Genomic DNA, 26,240 nt, shown 5'->3' on the forward strand with positions numbered 1-26,240 from the left:
GTGTTGGACCCAATCACTCAAATCTCATATAATAATTAACATGATTAGTGTCATATCCAAAGTAGCACTATTTCTGCCTCCCAGAAGCGCTACTGTATTGCTACCATGCCACATACACTTCTGGTGGGGACTCGGGGAGTAGATTTACTAAAGGCAAATAGACAAAGTGCAGTTGTACTCTGTGAGTGCTGTTGCTTCAGAGCTTAGTAAATTAGGTAAAGCTTCATTTTGCAAAGATAACCCAATCACATGCAAGGAAAATTGAAAGAAATAGCATTTTTGCTTGCATATGATTGGACGATGGAAGTCAGCAGAGCTTTTGCTCATTTACCAAACTCTGGAGCAACTGCTCCCGCAGGGTGCAACTGCACTTTACAGAGAGCACAGTCTAAGCACAGTCTATTTGCCTTTAGTAAATCAACCCTTATAAGTAGCATTGTTGATGTTCTGACACTGGAGTGCATGCATGTTGACAAGAAGTGGCTGCAAAGAGGCTTTAGGAGACCAGCAACACTGAAATGAAAAAAAAAGATGAAAACAGTATTTTCTAAAAGAAAGAAACATATGGTGATTGTTTATTATGCACAGTGCCTTTGCAAACTAAAATACAACCAGTTAGGGCTTACATCTGCTTTATCTCTCTGGTGGTTAGAAATTTGTCTTTGACTTCCTAGGTCTGCTCACCTCTCGTGGCTATTATAAGTGGTCCCACACTCTCTTTTGGATTCTTCGTCTATTTGTCATCAAGCAGCATGCATAAATAAATGTGGGAACATCCATTGTTGAACCAGAACACTGACAATTTCAAGTTGGGTGGAAACAGGAACTATAGTACAGAGATACAAACAACCAAATTTGTAGCTGGGCTTTCAGAGCTCATTTATACCCATGTGTATGACAGCTGAACTGACAGAAGCCTGTCGAAGGCTCGTGACCGAAAAAGGTCTCCCGGCTGACTCCCAGTCAGCGCTCTCAGCCACCAGAGTGTTTTGGCGGGGGGGGGTCGTCCTCTTTTCAGAACACAATAGAACAGGAGGGAAGAACGCTGTACTAGCATCGGATTGTTAGTACAGTGGCTATGACCTGAGCTTTTTTTTTCCTTCAACCCAGTGGGTAGTGGTGTGTAAGAGGCTTAAGGGTTTTTTCACACTGACAGATAATAATGCAAATCATCAGTTCCCTGTGGCTAATTGTGCTGAAAATGAATTAATTTAGAGATACAAACTAAAGCCTCGTACACACGGTATGATTGTTGGCAGAGGATTGTCCGTTGACAGACTGTTGTCCTAAAATCTTACCATTAGTACGCTTGGATAGCAGGGTAGTAAATTTTCAGCGGACAACGGTTTGACTTGAGATTTTCGTATGGTCAGTACACAAATCTGTCACACAAAAGTCGAAAGTACAAACACGCATGCTCGGAATCAATGCCCACCAAACACGGAATTAGCAGAAGGGGCCCAAAGGGTGGTGCTTAAGAGCTGAAATTCCTCGTAGTACGTCACTATGTTCATGTTTGTTACACGACAATTGTGTAACGTTAGTATGCAAGACAAGATCCTGACACACGCCCTTTTGACAAAAAATCAGACGTTTGGTTGGCCAACAATCGTACCGTGTGTACGAGGCTTAACATTTCCTGTAAATAAAAAGTTTTTAAAGCTGGCGTTTAGATAAAAAAAAAAAATCTTCAGCTTTAGTCACATCACTTACCCATTATTAAATATATATAAGTTGTGCAGGCATGTGGATTCTGGAGAAATCTTCACTATAGGGATACCTGTCCTCTTCCTGGTTCTGAACTTCTGGTGTTGCAATTGATAACAGACTCGGGTCAGGCAGAACAGCAGTAAAGACAGTCCGTGGCCCCTCCTTTCTTCTCCTCCGTTAAGAAAAGTTCTTTCATTGAGTATACTGCCTGTAACATAATCTAGGAATAGGGGAGAGAACCTTGTGATTCACCTGACTCTCCCCTATTCACAGATAATGTTAATGGCTCTCTAATGAATAAAATAACTTTTTTCAGTGGAGGAGGTAGGAAGCAGTGAGTCCTCGTTGGACCATCTGCACTGCTGTTCTGCCTGAAGACCCAAAACTGTGTGGCATTCCCGCATTTCTCCAGGATCCAGCTGCCTGCACAATGCAGAACATACTTCATTGCAGGTAATGAAGGTAAGGTAGGCTTCCTTACAAAAGCAGCAGGCAGGGAGAAAAGGTAAGCATATCTCTTGTGCTGTCCCACACCTCACTTAAGCACCCAAGGCAGCTGCCTCTTTTTCTTACCCATCCAACTGGACTTGTTTAGTATTTCTTATTGTTAGTAAATAAATGTAAATTATATATAAGACAACTCTTTTTATACAGTTAAGGAAGACAAGCATCTTTAAATGTATAACCAATGCTATGTTTACACTAGATTGCAAAGAGATGACAATTTTTAAAGCACATGGATAAAAGAGGCAGAGGTACCCTAGACCAATTAAAAGAGCTGCAATTTAGAAGTACAGCAGAGACGTAACTAGAACATCAAAACATCAGGGAGCCAGAGATGAGCGTAGTAGAACAGCAAGCAGGATCTGGAGCCAGAAGGAATGTCAGCCAAGCAAGTCTTTAACAGGAACACAGGAGAGCGTCTCTAGAGATGTGACCAAGGCGAAGGCAGAGTTCATCTGGCCTGGACAGCTTAAGTAGGCAGGACTGACGAGCAGGATATCAACAACAGGTGAGTCACAGTGGAGAGATAGGGGATAGCAATTAACTGACAGCTGAGCGGCCAGCTCAGAGAAGAAAGGGCTGAGCCCAGCCCTGACATAAGGATCACTGACTCTATTCACTTAAAAAGTAAGGGGCTAGTAAATTACTCATTTACTGGCCCCTTCCCCGCTCCCTATCCTGACAGATCCCCACAGCAACTACAGGGGATGGGGGGACGGGGAGGTGGATAGGAGGGGCTGTGTGGCAGCATTTAGAGGACCGATCCCCTCCATTTTACTCCTGCAACCACTGAAAGGGGCCGCCCCTCCTATCTAGTTATACAGGGGGCCTCATGGGCCCCAAAGAGCATGGGGCTGGGTCGCAATTGTGACCCCTTCAACCCATGTATGTATGTCCCTGGGTATACTTTTAAGTTCAACTGTGGTCAGGCTATAGACATTCAAATATTTACAAATTCTTTTAGGTAAAGTTAAGCAGTAAATACATTTTGAAAGCAGTTTGCAGCGCCCCCCCCCCCCCCCCCCCAGTAGCCTAACTAACCCTTTCAGTTCTGATCTTGGACTACAAAACAATTATTCCCCATATTATGGAGCTGAAAAGAATGGAGGATCAGTAGTTTACCAAAGACAACTGGGCAGGGCTGACACCATTAAGTCCATAAAAATGCTGTGAGTTATCAGCTCACAATAGGAAATTGGAGGCTGAGTGCATGTCTGGAATGTCAGCAAGTATTTTTCTGTACTTGCATTGTCTTTAAACTAATAAAATACAGCGAGGACGGAAAGTATTCAGACCCCCTTAAATTTTTCACTCTTTGTTAAATTGCAGCCATTTGCTAAAATCATTTAAGTTCATTTTTTTCCCTCATTAATGTACACACAGCACCCCATATTGACAGAAAAACACAGAATTGTTGACATTTTTGCAGATTTATTAAAAAAGAAAAACTGAAATATCACATGGTCCTAAGTATTCAGACCCTTGCTCAGTATTTTGTAGAAGCACCGTTTTGATCTAATACAACCATGAGTCTTTTTGGGAAAGATGCAACAAGTTTTTCATACCTGGATTTGGGGATCCTCTGCCATTCCTCCTTGCAGATCCTCTCCAGTTCTGTCAGGTTGGATGGTAAACGTTGATGGACAGCCATTTTTAGGTCTCTCCAGAGTTGCTCAATTGGGTTTAAGTCAGGGCTCTGGCTGGGACATTCAAGAACAGTCAATGAGTTGTTGTGAAGCTACTCCTTTGCTATTTTAGCTATGTGCTTAGGGTCATTGTCTTGTTGGAAGGTAAACCTTCGGCCCAGTCTGAGGTCCTGAGCACTCTGGAGAAGGTTTTCGTCCAGGATATCCCTGTACTTGGCCACATTCATCTTTCCCTCAGTTGCAACCAGTCGTCCTGTCCCTGCAGCTGAAAAACACCCCCACAGCATGATGCTGCCACCACCATGCTTCAATTCATTGAATCTTATTTCTCACCATCTTGGAGTCCTTCAGGTGTTTTTTAGCAAACTCCATGCAGGCTTTCATGTGTCTTGCACTGAGGAGAGGCTTCCGTCGGGCCACTCTGCCATAAAGCCCCGACTGGTGGAGGGCTGCAGTGATGGTTGACTTTCTACAACTTTCTCCCATCTCCCGACTGCATCTCTGGAGCTCAGCAACAGTGATCTTTGGGTTCTTCTTTACCTCTCTCACCAAGGCTCTTCTCCCCCGATAGCTCAGTTTGGCTGGACGGCCAGCTCTAGGAAGGGTTCTGGTTGTCCCAAATGTCTTCCATTTAGGGATTATGGAGGCAACTGTGCTCTTAGGAACCTTAAGTGCAGCAGAAATCTTTTTGTAACCTTAGCCAGATCTGTGCCTTGCCACAATTCTGTCTTTGAGCTCTTCAGGCAGTTCCTTTGACCTCTTGATTCTCATTTGCTCTGACATGCACTGTGAGCTGTAAGGTCTTATATAGACAGGTGTGGCTTTCCTAATCAAGTCCAATCAGTATAATCAAACACAGCTGGACTCAAATGAAGGTGTAGAACCATCTTAAGGATGATCATAAGAAATGGACAGCACCTTAGTTAAATATATGAGTGTCACAGCAAAGGGTCTGAATACTTAGGACCATGTGATATTTCAGTTTTTCTTTTTTAATAAATCTGCAAAAATGTCAATAATTCTGTGTTTTTCTGTCAATATGGGGTGCTGCGTGTACATTAATGAGGAAAAAAAATGAACTTAAATGATTTTAGCAAATGGCTGCAATATAACAAAGAGTGAAACATTTAAGGGGGTCTGAATACTTTCCATCCCCACTGTATGTAGAAATGTGCATGTATTGCAGAGATGTACTGAATATTTTGTTTTTAATTTTGCTCTGACACACCTTTTACATTATTTTATTTGCTAAAATGTTCAATTTTAAATTAACAGACCGAAGTGCCTTTTGGATCTGTGAAAATAAACGAAATACCGGGGGATGAAAAAGTATGCTGTAGGTAATGTATACTCTGCTTTCTAATGAGAGATGATGAGGCCATGAACATTTTTCTGCAGGATGTGACAGTTTACTGCAGTGGTCTAGTGAAAGTAATCACATCACATACAACATTTGGGAGAACATCAAAAGATAGAAAACGTTATTTTAAGGCTAAATCCACCCATAATTAAAAACACATTTTGGGTGGACTATGGAATGCCATCTAATTTGTGTAGGTTATACTGTCCGTGGAATAGATATACATCATCGTATAATTACAGCTATATAATTATAGTTATGTACACATAATTACACTTGCCTTGGTATCCTGTTCTTTCTAGTCACAGCTATACCAATGAGTTATATGTAGGTGTGATATGGAGAAGTTTACATATGTCATTAGGAAAATTCTTCCCAATCTAAGGTTCACTTATAAATGGGAATCCATTAGTAAGCTTTAGAAGGCAACTTAATGTGAAACACGATATATTCAATAATAAATACGCTAGGTGAAGTGTTGGTGTCTGCTTGTTGTTTTAAAATGCACTGCTTTAATGAAAAAGTAATCCTCCATGAAACTTTGGGCTATTATAGGTGTAGGACAGTGTTATTATTGGCAAAGACGAGCAGACCCAGCACCTAGTGACTGTTGGACAACATAATTGTGAGTTTTTGTTTGAATTCATCTCACTTTATGAGGTCTTCAATAGATATCAAACTCTTTGAGGTCTTCAATATAGTAGATAATAAAGCTGTCAGAAGCATATAAAAAGTAGTAGGAAAGAATGAAATGATCAAATTAGGAAAAACAAGACCCAGTCCTGTGACCATTCTGTTCGGAAATAATGCTTTTCAACCTGTCCTACATTAGTCCCCACTTTCTAATGTGGAACAGAAAAAATGGTACCAAAATCAACCAAGTACTTCAGTATGGCAAATGACCATGATTACACAATACCTACCCTTTCGTCCTTCTAAGACAACTGTGTTGGTGAAACATTTACAGCTATGATGCTCTTTAAACTCCCTAATGCCCTTGAATCCATCACAGGACCATATACTGAACTTGAAAAAAATACTTTTCAAAAAAAGAAGACATGACCACACTATCACTCACAGCTCCCTAATTGTATCAACAAATGGCATCACACCAGGGAGGGAGATTGGCATCACACCATACAAGTCAGAATGGGACAAAGCCATGACTTTTAGGCCGCATGCACACAGGACATTTATTTAACTCTCCTCTTTTGCAGAAAAAATGCCTGACTCTTGCAAAAGTGTCTAAACGTTTTTACAAGCTTTTAGGAGCTTTTACAGGCATCAAGCTCTTGGGTGTTAATTCATTTCACTGGCCAGAATAAATCATTTATTCTGGCTATTGAATTTAATCAATGCTAAAGCACTAATGTTTAGGAGCATTTAGCAGCTTTTAGCAGCATCTAGAAGTATCTAGTATGCAGTATCTAGAAGTAGCTAGTATCTAGTATGCGTTGCATACTAGCACATTATGTGAAACTTACCTGAAAATGAAGCATTCCAGCAATGCAAACTCATCACTGGTGGCCGCTTCCATCTTCGCACGTCTTCCTTTCCGGGTCCGCAGACTCCGGCTGTGTGACTTGCTGGAGCCGTGATGAAGTCATTCCCACACATGTGCGAAGGAGCCATCATTTACGGCACAGGATTCTGAAGAAACGGTCTGGGGGACCGTTCCTACAGAGCACATGCGCCGATGATGACATCGGCTGCATATATAGTAAATATCTCTGCATAGTAAAGATATTTACAGTCCCTAGCGGTAAGCCTTAGTATAGGCTTACCTATAGGTACAAGTACAAGCTATGGGTTTACAACCACTTTAAAGTCCTGGGATTTACTGCAGTTTCTTATCTACGGTAACAAAGGCAGTACTTAGATCTCTCCCTTTGCTCAATACCTGTGGAAAGATGCAGTAACAAATTAGAAAATCTCCCTTTGTGACTGCAAGCACCTCCAACCTCCAAGAGGTCTCAAAGACCACGATCATTGCAAACAATGCTTAAAATTGTGAGCATCACTATAGCCATGCTACAAACATTTAAGGCAAAAGATAATTGATTGTTATATGCAATTCCATTTTTCTTGTTTGACATGGAAATTTCAGTATCATAATCCATGTCTTTCAGCCTTTTGGTATAATGCATCTTAGTACAACCCTGTTTCCCGTATCTTCCCATGTAACACAGACATGACCACCATTCTTACATCCTTAGCTCCACAGCTTGACCGTCTGCTCTCACAAGCTCAGGCACCTTTTATTTATCGAAAAAACTGTTTGAGTAGTCAGGGGGACACCGTCTGTAAAAGTAGTCACCAAGGAGGGGAGTGTAACAATATCTAAACAAAAGTAATTGTTGTATTAACACTACTATAGGTCTTATGCCTATAGCCCAAATTAAATAAATAGTAAGGCTAATAAGGCAAGTTCCTCTGAATCAGATCAAGACTATGAAAAAAAACAGGCAGGGAACGGGGAGAGAGTAGGAAAGGAACCCCCGAGGGGCTAGGAAAAGGATTCTTCAAAGAGGAACACCCAAATAATGCAAAAATATTAAATAGAATTCTTTATTAGAAAAAACAAAAATTCCACCCACAGTAAAAATAATTAAATACCGCAATACCTCCACCACACAGTTAAAATTAATGATAACGTTATCATATAACAAGTGATCACCACGAACAACACCCCTCAATCATACAGACATTCACCCACTAATTGCTAGCTAACAATAAAGTCTGAAGAAAATTAATGCAAGTAATTAGCTATTACACATTTCAGTATACTAATGCCCTGTACACACGATAGGATTTTCCGATGGAAAATGTGTGATAGGACTTTGTTGTCGGAAATTCCGACCGTGTGTAGGCTCCATCACACATTTTCTATAGGAATTTTCCGAAAGTTTGAGAGCTTGCTATAAAATTTTCCGACAACAAAATCCGTTGTCGGAAATTCCGATCGTCTGTACACAAATCCGACGTACGAAGTGCCACGCATGCTCAGAATAAATTAAGAGACAAAAGCTATTGGCTACTGACACGTTTATAGTCCCGACGTATGTTTTTTTTTCTGTCACCACGTTCAGAACGATCGGACAACTTTGTGTGATCGAGTGTATACAAGACAAGTTTGAGCCAACATCCGTCGGAAAAAATCCATGGATTTTGTTGTCGGAATTTCCGATCAATGTCCGACTGTGTGTACAGGGCATAAGTGAGAAATCTTCAGTTATTGAGAGCAGCCTTGATTTGTGCACCAGTTGGTGTCTGCCCTGATACAGTGAACGAGGGGGGTGCAGACGAAAAAACACACGGAGGGCTACAGGAGCAGTCTTAAATAGTAGAAAAAATCTCCTGATAATGGCAGTTATGAAAAGTAGAGGAGCATACTGCAGCAGCACCATACACTAGGTCAGCTTTAGTGAGGAAAGCAAATGAATGGAAAAGTGGGTTCACTTCTCTTACCCAAGTCCGTATGAATGGGTGTCAGTGGAGGTTCACTTCATTGGCTGGCTTGTACACTCACCTGCAGGTATAGATAAGTGGTATGATTAACATTCGCAGACAGATATCCCTTTAGAAATACCGACCAGGTATATCCAGACAGTATCAACATTAAAAACTTACTGGTCCAAGTAGGGGTATTCACTGGCTTCACCAGGTTCGGACTGCTCAGCTCACAGGCAGAGACACACACCCCGGCCTTACAAAGCTGGAATCGAAGCCCGTGTGATAGGGCTCAAGGCGGAAGCCTAGTTCACATCAGCGGCACGCTGATCCCCAGGTGTGTGAAAGCTTAATGGTCCCATTCAGGTTTCCAGGTCTCCATCAGGATCTCTGAGCCCAGAGCAGGTTCATTCACAGGAGTGGAAAATTAACTCATCCGTGGAGAATACTGGCTGTTAAGCTGCAGTCATTAATGAGGATCAGTGCGGCCGTCCGTGTTCATCTTAGATCGATTGTTCCCAGGGCAGGGGTAGTGGGAAATGAAGGGGTGACAAGTCTGTGGTGGGCACTGTGAAGACAGGGGCGTCTAGCTGACGCATGTCATTCGGCAAGCAAATTTCATCAGAGTTAGATATGTGTTGGGTTCCGGTCCACTAAATAGTTAATTAATCTAATTGGCTACAACATATTCCATTCAGACTGCCCACATTTATCATTTACCCCAAACATTCATTAGCGCTGTGGAGACGCTCAATTTCCAGGCATAGGGATCTAGTATGCTTTAACCCATGGCATAGACAGGGGAAACCCAAACCAAGTTCACCAGGTAAGGAGTAAAAAATAAAAAATTAAAAATAGAATAATGAGATAGGTAAATAAAGGTGATGGAAGTAGTAGTAGAAATGGATGAATACATACATGGAAAGAAGAAAAGGGGTAAAGAGTAAGGAGAGTACAGACTGCTAGCTTGGAAAAAATCCAGTAGATAATTCATATTTAATTATTAATTATTAATAAATGGTAGGTCTAGGGAAGCAAGTGGATTAAACGCTAAATTAGAGTAGGATGCCTCTCAGACCATACCAAGATGGTCCCGCAGAATAAAGGGGAGTATGGAATAAATTTCAGAACAAATAGCTGTGATCATTAGATAACTCCCTCCAGTTATGCCCACAATATACCAATATAAGGATAGAGCAGGAATTATACAACAAGAAACATACTTGCTAGTAGAAAAAAATAATATTAGGTAGATAAATAGAGGCAGAAGAGAGTTTACTTAATAGAAGGAGAGAATAGAGACGGGAGAGGGCCCACAGTAGTAGAGATGTAAGGAACTAGTTGTCATTATTTTAACTGGGTGGTGGAGGTATTGCGGTATTTAATTATTTTTACTGTGGGTGGAATTTTTGTTTTTTCTAATAAAGAATTCTATTTAATATTTTTGCATTATTTGGGTGTTCCTCTTTGAAGAATCCTTTTCCTAACCTTTTATTTATTGGCAACAAAAGGAATCACAAACAGGAAGTCATGGCCCTTGCTTCCTCCATTCAATATGACATCACTGGATATGACAACACAGGAAATGACAACAGTAAAGGGGAGGGCATCCACAGGAGTGGGGGGGGGAGTGCACATGTCCCGCCCACTTGAGGCATGTACACTGGCCCCCGCCCAGCCACATGCATGCACATCCACCATTTTGGTCAGCATGGAGCCTATTCAATACTGCTCAGAGTAACCAGCATGTAGTAAGATCATTCTACTTGTTCTTACAGGCTTGAGAAGATCTGCGGGGACATTGCTACTGCTGTTGTGAATATACGGTACGAGTATACCAACAAGGCAGATATCAATGTCCTCTTATAAAAGCAGATATGTATCCACAAAAGAGCGCTCCTCGGTTAAATCAGACACAGGGAGACAGATGACAATCTGTAAAGTACACATCCTAGATAAAAATGTCCACATGAGTCCATATAATAACATTTCCACAACAGTTCCTCCTTTTTGTCATATGCTCCTATGTGTCCCTCGATGAATCTTGATCTTCTTCTTACACCTGGAAATGAATCAGTCCTTACAGTCCATAAAAAAGAACACACGGCTTGACTTGTAGACTCTGTTCTTCAGGAAGGATGACTTAGAGGAGGACATGAAAGCCAGTCGGTCTGGGATCCTCTGTGTCTTGTACGTGGGTTGGGCTTCGGGGCGTCTCATCTCAGCGAGGAAGATTTGGCCATTTGCTCAGGCTCTGTTCAATCAGGCAACAGTAGCACCTCATCACGACATATAGAAGGAATAGAAACAAAAACAACATGAGTTTTTTTCCCCCTACTTCCTTCAACCACGATCCGCTGAAAAATAAAAATAAATCCCCAAAGATTCCCAGACCCTTTAGCGCTGGCTTTGCCTTGCAGGGATCTAACCTTATCCATATGGGCCTGAACTTTGTCACTAGTATCCCTGATCCAGGTACAACAATCTTTACCTATTAATTCACAGAAACCCCCCTTGGATGCCAACAGATAATCTTTTAATCTTTTAATAGAAGGATCTTGATCTGCCGTTGTTCCTGTGAGATCTTGCCTGTGGCTTCAACAGTTTGATTGAACATCCCATCAACAATGGATGAGAAATTGTTCAATCGTTTCATAAGCTCAGGCCCCCACCGTGTACAAGCAGGAAACCATGCCCAAACCTGGTCGGGGTTGGTGAACAATTCCCTTCTAGCTGTCCCTGCCATTCTTACCTTCTCTCGCGCCAATAGATCCTCACGATCGGCCACGACATAAGATGCTGGGATGGGTTTCACCAGGACACATGAACCTCTTGCATTAGGGGGGAATTACCTTATTAGCTGTAGACCCGCATGAATACCAAACTAAAGTTGAAGCACACATGTGGGCTACCTAGTTGTCCCGATACCCAAACTGGCAAGAACCAGAGCTATTGTTAAAACTATAACTAATTTTACCCTCTAGAAATTTATTAGGTTCTATTGACAAGTGACTGTTGGGAGTTTTTTACTAGTTTTTTCAAAATTCCTCATACCAATATGAACATCATATATAGCAGGGGTCTCAAAGTACCGGCCCGCGGGCCATTTGCAACCCGCGGACTGGTTAAAAATGGCCCACAGGCAGGGCCGATACAGGTCTAGAGGTCGACCGATATTTGGCCATTAGGCTGATATATAACACTGGCCGCCGTTCCTCCTCCCTTCTCCACACACAGCGCTTGATGCTTGTGTGAAACTGACACTTAACACAGAGGAGAGAGACAGAGGGATCTGTCAGAATTTAAGTTGATGTCGGGGTGGGCGGGACCCGGCCAGGGTGGGTGGGACCTGGCCAATATCAAACACCAGCCAATGGGATCTGGGCAGGCCGCTACGTGTATGTGGTCCGCCCCTTTTCTTAAGCAGCCCAATCATCGGCTGGTGTTGGATAGCTGATGGGTCCCGCCCACCCCGACATCAACCTCAATTCTGACAGATCCCTCTGTCTCTCTCCTCTGTGTTAAGTGTCAGTTTCACACAAGCATCAAGCGCTGAGTGTGGACAGCTCCTCTGTTACTTGTCAGTTTCACACAGTTACACTCCACTCAGTGTGAAACTGTCAGTGCCAATCAGTGCCATCTGTCAGTGCCATCTGTCAGTGCCACCTGCCAGTGCCAACCAGTGCCACCTGCCAGTACCACCGCCAATCAGTGCCACCTGCCAGTGCCACCATCAATCAGTGCCACCTGCCAATCAGTGCCACCTGCCATTGCCAACCAGTGCCTGCCAGTGCCACCGCCAACTAGTGCCACTGCCAATCAGTGCCACCTGCCAGTGCCACCTGCCACCTCCAACCAGTGCCACGCCAATCAGTACCACCTGCCAGTGCCATGCCAATCAGTGCCACCTGCCAGTTCCAAACAAGTGCCACCTGCCAGTTCCAAACCAGTACCACTTGCCAATGCCTGCCAGTGCCACATTCCAGTGCCAACCAGTGCCACTGCCAATCAGTGCCACCTGCCAGTGCCATCTGTCAGTGCCAATCAGTGCCACCTGCCAATCAGTGCCACGTGCCACCTGCCAGTGACAGCCAGTGCCACCTGCCAGTGCCACCTGCCTAAGCCCACCAGTGCCATCTGTACTGAGGACATCAAGTGTGTGGTAGAGTGACAGGAGCAAGCAGGGAGGAGTGGAGTGGGTGAGGTTTTTTTTTTTTTAAATCGGCCTAAAATATCGGCCACAAAAATCGGCATCATATATCAGCCATCGGCTTCCCCGATTTTTTAAAAATCGGTATCGGCCAGAGAAAAACCCATATCGGTCGACCTCTATCCAGGACGTCTTTTTGAACTGCACCCAGGCACCGCAGAGGGGGAGGCGCCAAAGAGCTTTACCTCTCCATCTCCTCTGTCCTTGCCGCTGCACGCTGCTGCAGCCCAGAGAGAGAACAGAGCAGAGGAAGGAGCGGAGGAAGGATCCGCTCATTGATCCACCAACCTAGGCATTGACGATTGACCAGAGCCCCGATCCAGGGTCCTTCTGCCACCTCAGGGCGGGAGATTGTGTTCTCTGGGTCCCCTGTCACTAGGCCTGTGTGGAAGCCAGGAGGAGAGGACTCGGGAGACAGATGATCCTGACTGCCAGGCGAGGTGAGTGAGCCATCACACTGAGGCAAAGTCTTTAGTGGGGTGACTGGGGTAGAAATTTGTGCAGTGTGGTGGGTATTTTATGCAGTGTGGAGGGTGATTGTGCAGCGTGGGGGGTAATGCTGGGGGTTAATAATGTGTTTGCTGACACCAATGCTGGGTTAATAATGCGTTTACTGACACCAGTGCTGGGGGTTAATAATGCATTTGCTGACAAAGCATTTCAAAGTATTCAATGCATTTTCAAAGCAACTTCAAACACAAAGTTCACTAAATCATTTGTAGGTGAAAATATTATTACATTTATAGGGGCATGTGTCTTGCATGAGTTAAACAATATACACAACTGGCTTGGTCCCATACATAGGTAATAATCACAATTCATACATTTCTATTTCTCATATACATCACAAACTTATTACACAACATACAGTTACTTACACAAACATTTTAGGTTGTATTAAATGGGTCCTATAGAGGAGGTACAGTAAGTATTCCAAACAATAGACCTAATCTACAATAACAAACATACAATTAAAATCCCGGCACTATACCAAAAGATGAAAAATTAGTTCTTCTGCAAAGCAGAACCTACCTAACACATCGGAGAGACAAAACAAACCCCTTGCCTCAGGAAAACAAAGTATTTCAAACGGTTTGACTGGACTGGGCCCTGCACTCCCTCCTCCTCTTCCGGTGTGAAGGAGGTTCTGTTCGCTCCATAATATCCTAGCCCGCCAGCTGGGGTGTAAATTTCGCTATCGTAATCCATGTCACTTTCAGCCTTTTGGTATAATGCATCTTAGAACGATCCTGTGTCCCGTATCTTCCCAAGTAACACAGACATGACCACTATTCTTACATTCTTAGCTCCTCAGCTCGACCGTCTGCTCACACAAGCCCAGGCACCTTTTATTTATCAGCCATAAAAGGAATCACAAACAGGAAGTCATGGCCTCATCAGCCAATCGCTTCTTCCATGCAAAATTACATCACAGGAAATGACAACAGTAAAGGGGAGGACATCCACAGGAGTGGGGGGTGCACATGTCCCACCCACTTGAGGCATGTACTCCCCCCCGCCCAGCCACATGCATGCACATCCACCATTTTGGTCAGCATGAAGCCTATTCAATAATACTGCTCAGAGTAACCAATATCTAGTAAGATCATTCTTCACTTCTTCTTACAGGGTTGAGAAGGTCTGCGGGGACATTGCTACTGCTGTTGTCAATATACGGTACGAGTATACCAACAGGGCAGATATCAATGTCCTCTTATAAAACCAGATATGTATCCACAACAGAGATATAATATGTTTCTCTCATTATGTGACTTCGCTTCTCTAATGTGCATAGACATTTGAAGGCAAGAAGCCCAGCGCATTGTGCTTGATACTTACAAACCGGCAAATGCCCACACACACAGAGAACACGTCTCCAAGCCCATGAGAAGGTTTTCATACTGACAGTTTTACCGCTGGTCCCGATTGAACCCAAGTGCCCTCTGCTAGAGCGCTCCTTGTTTAAATCAGACAGAGGAAGACAGATGACAATCGATAAAGCACACATCCTAGAATAAAATGTCCACATAAGTCCATATAATAAAATTTCCACAACATGTTGTATGTAATTCAATTTTTTCAGATATTTTCTTTTCAATATATATTTTTTTTACAGATAAATACAAAAGTACAGGTAAGTAACCAGTGTACACAATGTAACCCAGTAGATGAACATGGATAGGGGTACAACATAAAAGTTATCACATAAAATGGTGAAACAGAGTATATTCAGAGTGGCTCAAAGATGGAATATGATCCTCAGATGAAGTTCCTGCAACAAAAAATCTGTATCAAGGAACAGAAGAGCCATAAGAAGAGGAGGGTAAGTAAACCTGAGGGGGTTATCCACTGAAAAAACACAGCAACTCAATAGTATCCAGCGTTCAGCCACCGGAACCTAGAATGCTCCTCAAAGCAGTTGACATTGTGTAGAAGCATAAATATAAAACAAGAACCCTCTTTTTTCCTCAACAGGGCAATAACACATAGAAAATCTTCCAGATAGAAAAATTAATAAAAAAGAAATAGAGTAGGAAAAGAGAAGAAGCAGGAAAGGAAAAAGAACATGGCAGACAGCCGCTCGCCCAACGCCAACAAAATGAAGCGGAGTGGGCTAGATACTGAAATGTCTGGATATGCTACCCATGTGCCTTTTGTTTTCATTTCCAGTTTTACCTTCAACCCAGCTCATTACCACTAATTCAAATACACATTACTGATATGACTAATATATCCACTAATCACCAGGCAGTTTAGGCCTTCCATGTTTATGCCTAACCCACAGCCACCCACTGTTACACATAAGAAATAAGCTAATTCTGTTTTCATGTTTCCGGGAACACATAAGAATAATCTCGTTAAGTTAAAATAACTTGTGTTAGACCTGAAGGACCAGCTGATGATACAGTACAACTTTATGAGGCAATATAGATTGATCTGGTTTACTATGGCATGCTTGTAATGTATGTATCAAAAGGCAAAATAAAACATAATAAAGTCCTTACTACTTTTAAGGGAAACTAAACTATATTCACAGTTGGTAAAATAAATGTATGGTTGTGAACAGCTTAAAAATTAAGTTATAATATATAACATAAGTATATAATCTTTTTTTAAAAAAGAAACTAGAGAGAGCACACCACTCTCTCATAAAGTGGTGGGATTTTGAAGGATGTGTACAGAACTGTCATCAAGGTAAGCACAACAGAAAACTAATATTCATAAAAATATTACATTTATTATAAAAATTCATCAGCTTAAAACTTTACAAAATTGATATTTGGTCATAGGGTAGACCAATAATCAAAATGGCAATAACATTAGGTGTCCTGGCCTCGCCCCCCGTCTATGGGTAGCTATCCAGGCAGATAACCTTTTTCTGCATACACAATAATAGACTGCTGTTTCTTGTCTGTGTCTTTATTGGCACATTGCAGATTTTTATACAAGTATGAATGACACACGTTATATGCGGTAAAACTGAAAATAACAAGAATAATATAACATTACCATACAATAGTAAACATCATATAAAATAACAACTGAAATGACTATCTGCTTTCCCTAATAGCCTGTGGAGGAGGAAGGGGAAGATTGCTTACCTCCGATGCCATGGATGGGAAGAGATTACACCTAGGCAGCTGGCATGATCTTGACAATGCTGTTCCCTAAGGGGTTTCACTTCCTGACTAAAGAGGATGTGATGATTTTTATGTCACATCCTTTAAAGGTTAAAGGTATTATTACAAATGATATTAATGTTTGGCCAGTAGGTGGCGCATGCCTACAGCTAACCTGGAACAAACATAATTTATGGCTTAATAATGCAGCAACACAATATACAAATCAAATGACAGTATGAATTCTCCTTTCTGAACCTCGAGAGAGAGAGAAAGGTCTCCTGGAGACATAACACTCCCCGTCTGTCGTTAACCAACGCCACTAACAGCGTTATTAGACACAAGTAAAATCAAGTCCGATATGGGTCTGAGAAATGACTTTACTTCACCCTGCTTGGAAGTTTTTAACTTTGACCTTCCTGACATGTCCATCTTTGCTTGGGAATGTCTGTGTGATAAGTCCCAAAGGCCAGTCATTCCTGTGTGCTTGGCAGTCCTTGACGAGCACCACATCTCCTGACTTCAGGTCTGGTTTGTTAACTTGCCACTTATTTCTGAGTTGTAGGGTTTGGATGTAAAATCTCCTCCATCTGTTCCAGAAAGTGTTGGCTAGGCATTGTACCTGTCTCCATTGACGTCTGAAAAGGTCTTTATCAGTAAACTCTCCAATTGGAGCACTGACTGTGTTGGTTTTTTGGGTGAGTAGAGTTGCAGGTGTCAGCAACATGGGTTCCTCTGGATCGTTAGTAACTGGAATCAGAGGTCTAGCATTTATGATGGCTGAGACCTCGGCCATGAAGGTAGAAAGACATTAATGCGTGAGTCTGGCATTCCCCATTTGAAGGAAAATAGAATCCAAAATCTTGCGGGCTACGCCTATCATTCTTTCCCACGCACCACCCATATGAGAAGAATGAGGAGGGTTAAATGTCCAGGTACATCCTTGTTGGTTGAGATACCTTTTCACACTGTTGTTGTCTAGATTGGAAAGGATCTGAAGTTCCTTGGCCGCTCCAACAAAGTTGGTGCCCCTATCAGAGCAGATGTGCTTAACAGGGCCTCTAATGGCAATGAAGCGCCTGAGAGCGTTGATAAAGCTGGAAGTGTCCATTGATTCAATCAACTCTATATGAACAGCTCGAACAGTCATACAAGTAAAAATAACTGCCCAGCGTTTGCTGCTGGAGTGGCCTCCCCTGGTTTGGTGAGTGGTAACGGACCAAGGACCGAATACATCAAGGCCCACACTTGTAAAGGGAGGATCTGAGTTAAGTCTGTCAGGTGGAAGGTCAGCCATTTTTTTGGGTTTGTAAGTCCACGGAGTTTGCGGCAGGTAACGCAATTAAAGATACACTTGCTCACACATCTTTTTGCTCCTATTTGCTCCTATTATCCACAGTCCAGCAACCCTCAAAGCTCCTTCGGTGAATAGCCGGCCTTGGTGTTTAACTTGACTGTGATAGTGTTGTACAAGCAGGGCAGTGACATGGTACTGAGCTGGGAGAATGAGAGGATGCTTCTCGTCGTACTCCAAGGTAGCTTCTTTGAGGCGACCTCCTATTCTCAACAGGTTACTGCTGTCGAGGAATGGATCGAGTTTCTTTAGGACACTGTCTTTAGGGATTGGCCTTTTGTTGTTAATACAGTCAATCTCTCTAGCAAAAGTCTCTTGTTGCACAGTGTAAATGATCAGATGTTTTGATTGCTCTAGGTCAGTCACTGAGTATGTATTTTTACAGCGGTGCCAGCCTTTGCAGTTAGTCCTTTTCCCAAAGCAATGGGCTATGTGGGATAAGGAAGTAATAGCGCTAATAAGTGATTTCCATGTGGAAAACCTGGAGACCGATGAGATTTGAGCTGGTTTTGTGAAGTCACAGTGACTAATGCAGACACTTGTGGACGAACTTCTGCATCCTTGACTGCATCTATCAAGCTAAAGGTCTCTGATTCAGAAGTGTTGTGTTCTGAATTGTACAGGAATGCAAGACCTATAAACCATGTTGGCTGGGACAGCTCTAGTCGCTAGGTCTGCTGGATTGTGTTTAGTTGGAACGAAGTGCCACTGTTTTGGATGTGTGGATCTCCTAATCCTCAACACTCTATTACTGACGTACAGGGCTGGACTGGGACAAAAATGTGGCCCTGGACTTCATCCAGACCGGCCCAGGGCACAACACATCAGGGCACGGTACATCAGGCCACATCAGGGTACAGAGCCCAGCACATCAGGGCACAAAGCACATCAGGGCACAACACATCAGGCCACATCAGGGTACAGAGCCCAGCACATCAGGGCACAGCACATCAGGGTACAGCACACCAGGCCACATCAGGGTACAGGGCACAGCACATCAGGGTACAGAGCCCAGTACATCAGCGTACAGGGCACAACATATCAGGGTACAGTCCCAGTACATCAGCGTACAGGGCACAACATCTCAGGGTACAGTGCCCAGTACATCAGCATACAGGGCACAACATATCAGGGTACAGTGCCCAGCACATCAGCGTACAGGGTACAACATATCAGGGTACAGTGCCCAGTACATCAGCGTACAGGGCACAACATATCAGGGTACAGTGCCCAGTACATCAGCGTACAGGGCACAACATATCAGGGTACAGTGCACAGCACATCAGGGTACAGAGCCCAGCACATCAGCTAATAGGGCACAACACATCAGGGCATGTCAGGGCACAGTACATCAGGGTACATCACATCAGGGTACAGGGCACAGCACATCAGGGTACATCACATCAGGGTACAGGGCACAGCACATCAGGGTATAGCACATCAGGACACAGCACATCAGGGCACAGAAAATCAGGGCACAGAACATCAGGGCACACGACATTGAGGCACAGCACACCGGGGCACATCAGGGCACAGGACATCGGGGCACAAGGCACATCAGGGCATAGGACATCGGGGCACAGCACATCAGGGCACGGGGCACATCAGGGCACATAGCACATCAGGGCACATCAGGGCGCATCAGGGCACATAGCACATCAGGGCATGTGGCACATCAGGGCATGTGGCACATCAGGGCACATCGGGGCACATAGCACATCATGGCACATGGCACATCAGGGAACGGGCACATCAGGCCACGGGGCACATCAGGGCACGGGGCACATCAGGGCACGGGGCACATCAGGCCACATGGCACATCAGGGCACAGGGCACATCAGGCCACATGGCACATCAGGGAACGGGCACATCAGGGCACATGATGGGGCACATGGCACATTATGGGGCACATCAGGGCACATAGGGGCACATCAGGGCATGGGCACATTAGGGCACGGGGCACATGGCACATTAGGGCACATTATGGCACATCAGGACACATGATGGGGCACATCAGGGCACATTATGGGGCACATCAGGGCACATAGCACATTAGGGCACATCAGGCTACATGGCACATTAGGGCACGTGGCACATGGCACATCAGGGCACGGGGGACATCAGGGCACATGATGGGGCACATGGCACATTATGGGGCACATCACACATCAGGGCATGGGGCACATCAGGGCACATAGGGGCACATCAGGCCACGTGGCACATTAGGGCACGGGGCACATGGCACATCAGGGCACATTATGGCACATCAGGGCACATGATGGGGCACATCAGGGCACATTATGGGGCACATCAGGGCACATAGCACATTAGGGCACATCAGGCTACATGGCACATTAGGGCACGTGGCACATGGCACATCAGGGCACGGGGGACATCAGGGCACATAGCACATTAGGGCACATCAGGCTACATGGCACATTAGGGCACGTGGCACATGGCACATCAGGGCACGGGCACATCAGGGCACATGATGGGGCACATAGCACATCGGGGCACATGATGGGGCACATAGCACATCGGGGCACATGATGGGGCACATAGCACATCGGGACACATCATCAGGGTACATTGTGGGGCACATGGCACATTGTGGGATCTTACCAGCCAGCATGCAGAGTAGCGCAGGGAGCTTCTGTAGTAGTAAGTTCTCTCTCGTGTCATCACGCTGTTCCCCGGCGGCCCCTCCTCTTTTCTTGTCTATACCAGATGATCTTACAAGCCAATTGGTATAGACAAGAAGAGATGAGGGGCCGCCGGGGAACAGCGTGATGACACGAGAGAGAACTTACTACTACAGAAGCTCCCTGCGCTACTCTGCATGCTGGCTAATCTCGATCTACCCGTCAGGCGCCAGCTGTCGGCGGTTGACGGGTAGATCGCCGCACACCGCAGATGTGGCTGGAAGTAAAACTGGCTCAGACTGAGCCATCGGCCCTCCGGGAATCTCCCGGTAGTCCCGATGGCCAGTCCATCTCTGCTGACGTAGACGTAAAAGCGCCTGGTTTTGTTGTAGATGTACCCCAGGACAACTAACCGTCAGTGTAGAACTCAGTGTCTTTGATTTCTAGGTTCATCTCTCTAGCAATCGTGTCGGCTAACTCCACAGCTAACACTGCAGCACAAAGTTCCAGTCTAGGTATTGTGTGTTCTGGGAGTGGGGCAAGTTTTGCTTTTCCCATGACAAAACCTTTATGGCACTGTCCTTTCATGTCCTTGGTCCTGAGGTAAGCTATAGCAGCGATTGCTTTGACAGAAGCATCGCAGAAAACACAAAGTCTTTGGTCTTGGACTTCTGTAGATGGTACAGGAGCATATGGTCGAGGGACCTTTAAGTAAGACAAGGCTGTCAGGGAATTTTTCCACTCTGTCCACTGATCTCTTTTCTCGGGGGGAAGTAGATCATCCCAGTTCACTGTCTCTTGAATCAGGTCTCTGAGAAGTGCTTTACCCTCAATGGTGACTGGAGCTACAAACCCAAGAGGGTCATACAGACAGTTTATGGTTGACAGAACGCCTCTGCGTGTAAAGGGCTTTTCTTCCCGATTAACCTGGAAGGTGAAGGTGTCTGACTTTAAGTCCCAGAGTAGTCCAAGGCTACGTTGCGTTGGTAGAGAGTCAAAGTGTTTAAGGACTTGTTCCTTGTTGTTAGGTAGACGCTGTCTATGAGGTCTAAATGGGAGAGGTGTGACCCAATTGCTTGACTCTTCCTTGGCTGTCTCCTTTCCCATTATTTGCAAGAAAAGTCTATCCTCAAAGGACATTGCTACCTGCTGGTCTTCCTTTGTTCTGTGAAAGACCGTACACCCTAGGTGGTCTGGGTCACTGTCACAAGCGTGGTCATCTGAGTCTGGGTCCACAGAGGAACAAGGTATGTGAGTACTACCTGGAAGCTCTTTTGTGATGAAGCTGTTGTGACATGGTTGCAAGGAGCAAGGGCGTCCTTTGTCAAGTACATTAGTGAACATGCTACTGACCGTGGTGGGTCTGTGCACAGTCTTTAGGCAGACGTCCCCTACGATGACCCACCCCAGGTCAAGTCTTTGGGCAAAGGGAGCATTGCGGGGACCATTAATCTGTTCCCTTACTTTATGAACCTGCAGAATGTCTCTTCCCAGGAGCAGCATTAACTGAGCCTGCTCGTCATATTCTGGTAGGAGATGGGCCATGCGTTTTAGATGAGGCTGGTGAATTGCTGCATCTGGTGTAGGGATTTCTGACCGGTTGTCTGGAATCTGAATGCACTCGAGTATGGTGGGTAAAGGTAGGTGAGTCCGACCGTCTATGGACTCTACACAAAAGGCAGTGGCTCTTCTCCCTGCCGTCTCAACAGTACCCACACAAGTCTTTAGAGAGTAAGGGGAGCTTGGACCCCTAACACCGAAGGTGTCAAAGAATGTGGATTTAGCCATAGAGTGGTTGCTTTGGTCATCTAAGAGCGCATACATCTTGACAGCTTTGTTTCTGTGACCCATTGGATAAGCTCTAATAAGACAGATCTTTGAACAAGACCTACCGCCTGCAGGATCTTTGCATACCTCTGTACACTGTGAGGTAACCACTGAGATGTTTGAACCAATGTTCTCTTGCTCCCCGCTATGCTCGTTGGTATTGCCAGCTCGCTGGGTGGTCCAAGGAGCAGGGCCTGGATGTAGTGCTGAGTTGTGGTCTGTGTTGTCACACTCTGTGCATGATACACTAACCTTGCAGTCCTTGGCAAAGTGTGATGTGGATGAACAGCACCTGAAGCATATGTGGTTCTCTCTTAGGAAGGCTTTGCAATCTTCTAGAGACTTTTCCCTGAAGGTCCTGCATTTTGGTAGAGGGTGCGGCTTCCTGTATAGAGGGCACTGCTTGCTAGGGTCTCTGACTTTGGGTGAACACTGTTGGAAGACCTATAGGAAAAATCTGTAGGAGAAACATGAGACTTGTTCACTGTCACTGGCATCCTGTGCTGTTTGAAGCTAGGGGGTGTGGCTGATGGCAGTATAAAGTCAAAGCTGGGATCATTCAAGAACTTAGCTTGCTTTGAAACAAAGTCTACGAAAACGTTGAATGGTGGAAATGGTACCTGGAATCTTTCCTTATGTTTAGAACCATATGTGACCCATCTTTGTTGTAGGTCGTAAGGAAGCTTCAGAATTAAAGGTTTATTCCCTCTGGCCGCATCCAGGGAAGCGAGACCCGGCAGGTCTCCCTCCTCTTTAGCAAGAAGTAGTTCCTCTAGCAAGTCAGCTAATTCTCGTAGTTTGTGATAACCCTTGCTAGGTATTCTGGGAAAGTCCTCAATCCTTTTAAAAAGTGCATGTTCTATAGTCTCTGTCGAGCCATAGCACTCTTCTAATCTGCTCCAAATCTTTTTAAGACCAGTCTCTGGTTGTTTTATGTTAATGTTCCTGATTCTATTGGCATGTTCAGCAGAGTCTTTCCCAAGCCTAGGAGGTCTATTTCGTTGGAGTGAGACAGGTCTAGACCTTTTATGGTAATTTGAAAGGTCGATCACCAGGCTTTGTAATTTTCTGGTCGATTGTTAAACTTTACAAGTCCTTTTGTGATTAAATCTCGTCTGACGAAGAACTTGGCAAAGTCTGTTATAACTTGGTTGTTGTTAGAGCATGTTGGCGATTCACTACTGTAGTGGGAGTGTGGTGTGTGACCATACCTGTCAGAAGTTTTTGTTTTAGGTCCTCTTGTCTCGTACCTTGGTGTAGTAGAAGGATTATTCTGATGCTGGTTTGGAGGTTGAGGGTCGTGGCATGCAGAGACGTAGGCTTGATCTGTAATGTGCTGGTGAGAGTTCTGCTGCTTGCAGCTCTGAGGAGTTTGGTTGCTCTCATGCTCTGTTACCTGCAGTGTTTGGTCTGTTTCTCCTAGGACACCGTCTATTCCCTGTAGAGGAGAGGTATCGTAGGTTGATTTGAAGTGTCGGTGCAAGTACTCTGAAGTGCATTGCGAGGGATTCGGCTCTCCTTGTTCGGAGCCAAGCACATTGCTACGTTCACCCCTGAGGCTCACGGCTGCTTCTAGGGCTTCTGCTTCAGCTATGGCAGTTGGAGCCTCCCTTTCTGTAGTGAGCTTCTCTAATGCGACATCCAGACGCGTTTGTTCAAGCTTTATGGAGGCTTCCAGTGAGGCCTTTTCTAACTTCAACTGCATTTCTTGTTCGGCAAAGGTAGCTCACATCTTTTCCGCTTCGGCTTTCCCACGGGCGATGGCGGCTGCAACACTGGCTGTCACCGACTTGCTGGAACCGTAAACTTGTGATCTGGTTTTGAGTGAGGATGAGCTACTGCGTGACATAGCTGCTTGACTGAGTAGTGGCCTGTGGGAGCAGTAAGCATGTAGGGCTGCAGTCCCTGTGTGCTGCTTGGCTGTATGAAAGTGGCTGTATAGTCGATTGCAGACTGTAGGTCTTCCATGTGGCCAAACCTCTTCCCCTTCTGTTGTGTTCTTGGACAGAGTTTTACTGTCCTGGCCTCGCCCCCCGTACTCCCAGAGTCTATGGGTAGCTATCCAGGCAGATAACCTTTTTCTGCATACACAATAATAGACTGCTGTTTCTTGTCTGTGTCTTTATTGGCACATTGCAGATTTTAATACAAGTGTGAACGACACACGTTATATGCGGTAAAACTGAAAATAACAAGAATAATATAACATTACCATACAATAGTAATCTGCTTTCCCTAATAGCCTATGGAGGAGGAAGGGGAAGGCTGCTTACCATTAATGCCATGGATGGGAAGAGATTACATCTAGGCAGCTGGCATAATGCTGTTTCACTTCCTGACTAAAGAGGATGTGATGTTTTTTATGTCACATCCTTTAACGGTTAAAGGTATTATTACAAATGATATTAATGTTTGGCCAGTAGGTGGCGCATGCGTACAGCTAACCTGGAACAAACATAATTTATGGCTTAATAATGCAGCAACACAATATACAAATCAAATGACAATATGAATTCTCCTTTCTGAACCTCGAGAGAGAGAAAGGTTTCCTGGAGACATAACATTAGGTCATAACTATTCGACCATGATTGATACTCAATACACAGGATACAACAGATGCTTGTATATGCAGAAAGCCGATATGTTTCACAGACTTCTTATCGGCTTCTTCAGGGCAGCTCGGCATGCATCTATAACATTGTGTAGATTATAAAGAGATACCATTAATACCGACAACAATTTATTTTATTAACATTTGTAGAAAATTATATAGGTATGAGTGCTCACCAAACTTGTAGTGTTTGATACCTCAACGAACGCAGCATCAAGAGAGAGCGGAGGTGACACACCCTACAGTAATGGGGCGGTGAAGTCAGATTCGCCCGCCTAGTCATTGGACCGCATTTTTTTTTTAGGCTAGGTTCATGCGAATTGGATGCGGTATACTCCCTGAATCCGATTCACTTGTCAGGAGACTGTGATTATCTCTCAATGGAGATGGTTCACACAGCTCCGGGATGGCTTCGGAACGGTTTGTAGAAGAGTCATGTGCATCTTCTGGTCCGTTTCAGGTCTGAATTCAGCCAAAAAATGGGGCCAAAATTGGACCTGAAGCAGTGAACAGGGATGCACTGGACCTCTGCTGTGAGCCACTCCACACGGCAGTGTGAACCCAGCCTTAAACCAGAACTCCAGGCAAAAACTTTTTTTCCATGTTCTCGTTGTTGATCTCCTACCTTCACCAATTATGTCAGCCATGTTCTTCTGAGCTCTGTAGCTCCTCTGCAATAGTCTGCTGAACTTGCTGAAAAAACGTTATTGCCTGGTGACACCGCACTGATGGCATAGATAAGGCACTGGTGACACCGCAATGATGGGCACAGATAAGGCATTGGTGTCGCCGCACTGATGGGCATTGATGATCTGCATTGGTGACACCGCAACTGATGGGCACTGATAATCTGCACTGGTGACACCGCATTGATGGGCACTGATAATCTGCACTGGTGTCACCGCATTGATGGGCACTGATAATCTGCACTAGTGGTCCCTGACATGCGGCTCTGGTGGTCCCTGACATTCGGCACTTGTGGTCCCTGACATTCCACACTGGTGGTCCCTGACATTCGGCACTGGTGGTCCCTGACATGCGGCACTGGTGGTCCCTGACATGTGGCACTGGTGGTCCCTGACATTCGGCACTTGTGGTCCCTGTCATTTGGCACTAGTGGTCCATGACATTTGGCACATGTGGTCCCTGACATTTGGCACTTGTGGTCCCTGACATTGAGCACTGGTGGTCGCTGATAAGCTGCACTGGTTTGCATTTATATTAAATGCATTAAATATTATATTAATATGCATTGCATTTATAAGGCTGTAACTTATCATGTTATGTATGGCTTGCTGGCTGCAGA

The 26,240-nt window shown here is 44.6% G+C and overlaps 1 protein-coding gene across 3 annotated transcripts in view; it reads left to right on the forward strand.

The window, feature by feature from the left end:
• Positions 1–26,240, forward strand: part of ARMC2 (armadillo repeat containing 2) — a 271,525-nt gene that overhangs the window by 14,603 nt on the left and 230,682 nt on the right. For all 3 annotated transcript variants that reach the window (XM_073627047.1, XM_073627048.1, XM_073627044.1), the window contains exon 2: positions 5,136–5,200. In XM_073627047.1, coding sequence (XP_073483148.1) covers positions 5,182–5,200 — 19 coding nt within the window. In that variant the 5' untranslated portion in view covers positions 5,136–5,181. The remainder of the gene's footprint in view (positions 1–5,135; positions 5,201–26,240) is intronic.

Source organism: Aquarana catesbeiana, linkage group LG04 (genome assembly GCF_042186555.1).
Source record: "Aquarana catesbeiana isolate 2022-GZ linkage group LG04, ASM4218655v1, whole genome shotgun sequence".
NCBI lineage: Eukaryota > Metazoa > Chordata > Amphibia > Anura > Ranidae > Aquarana > Aquarana catesbeiana.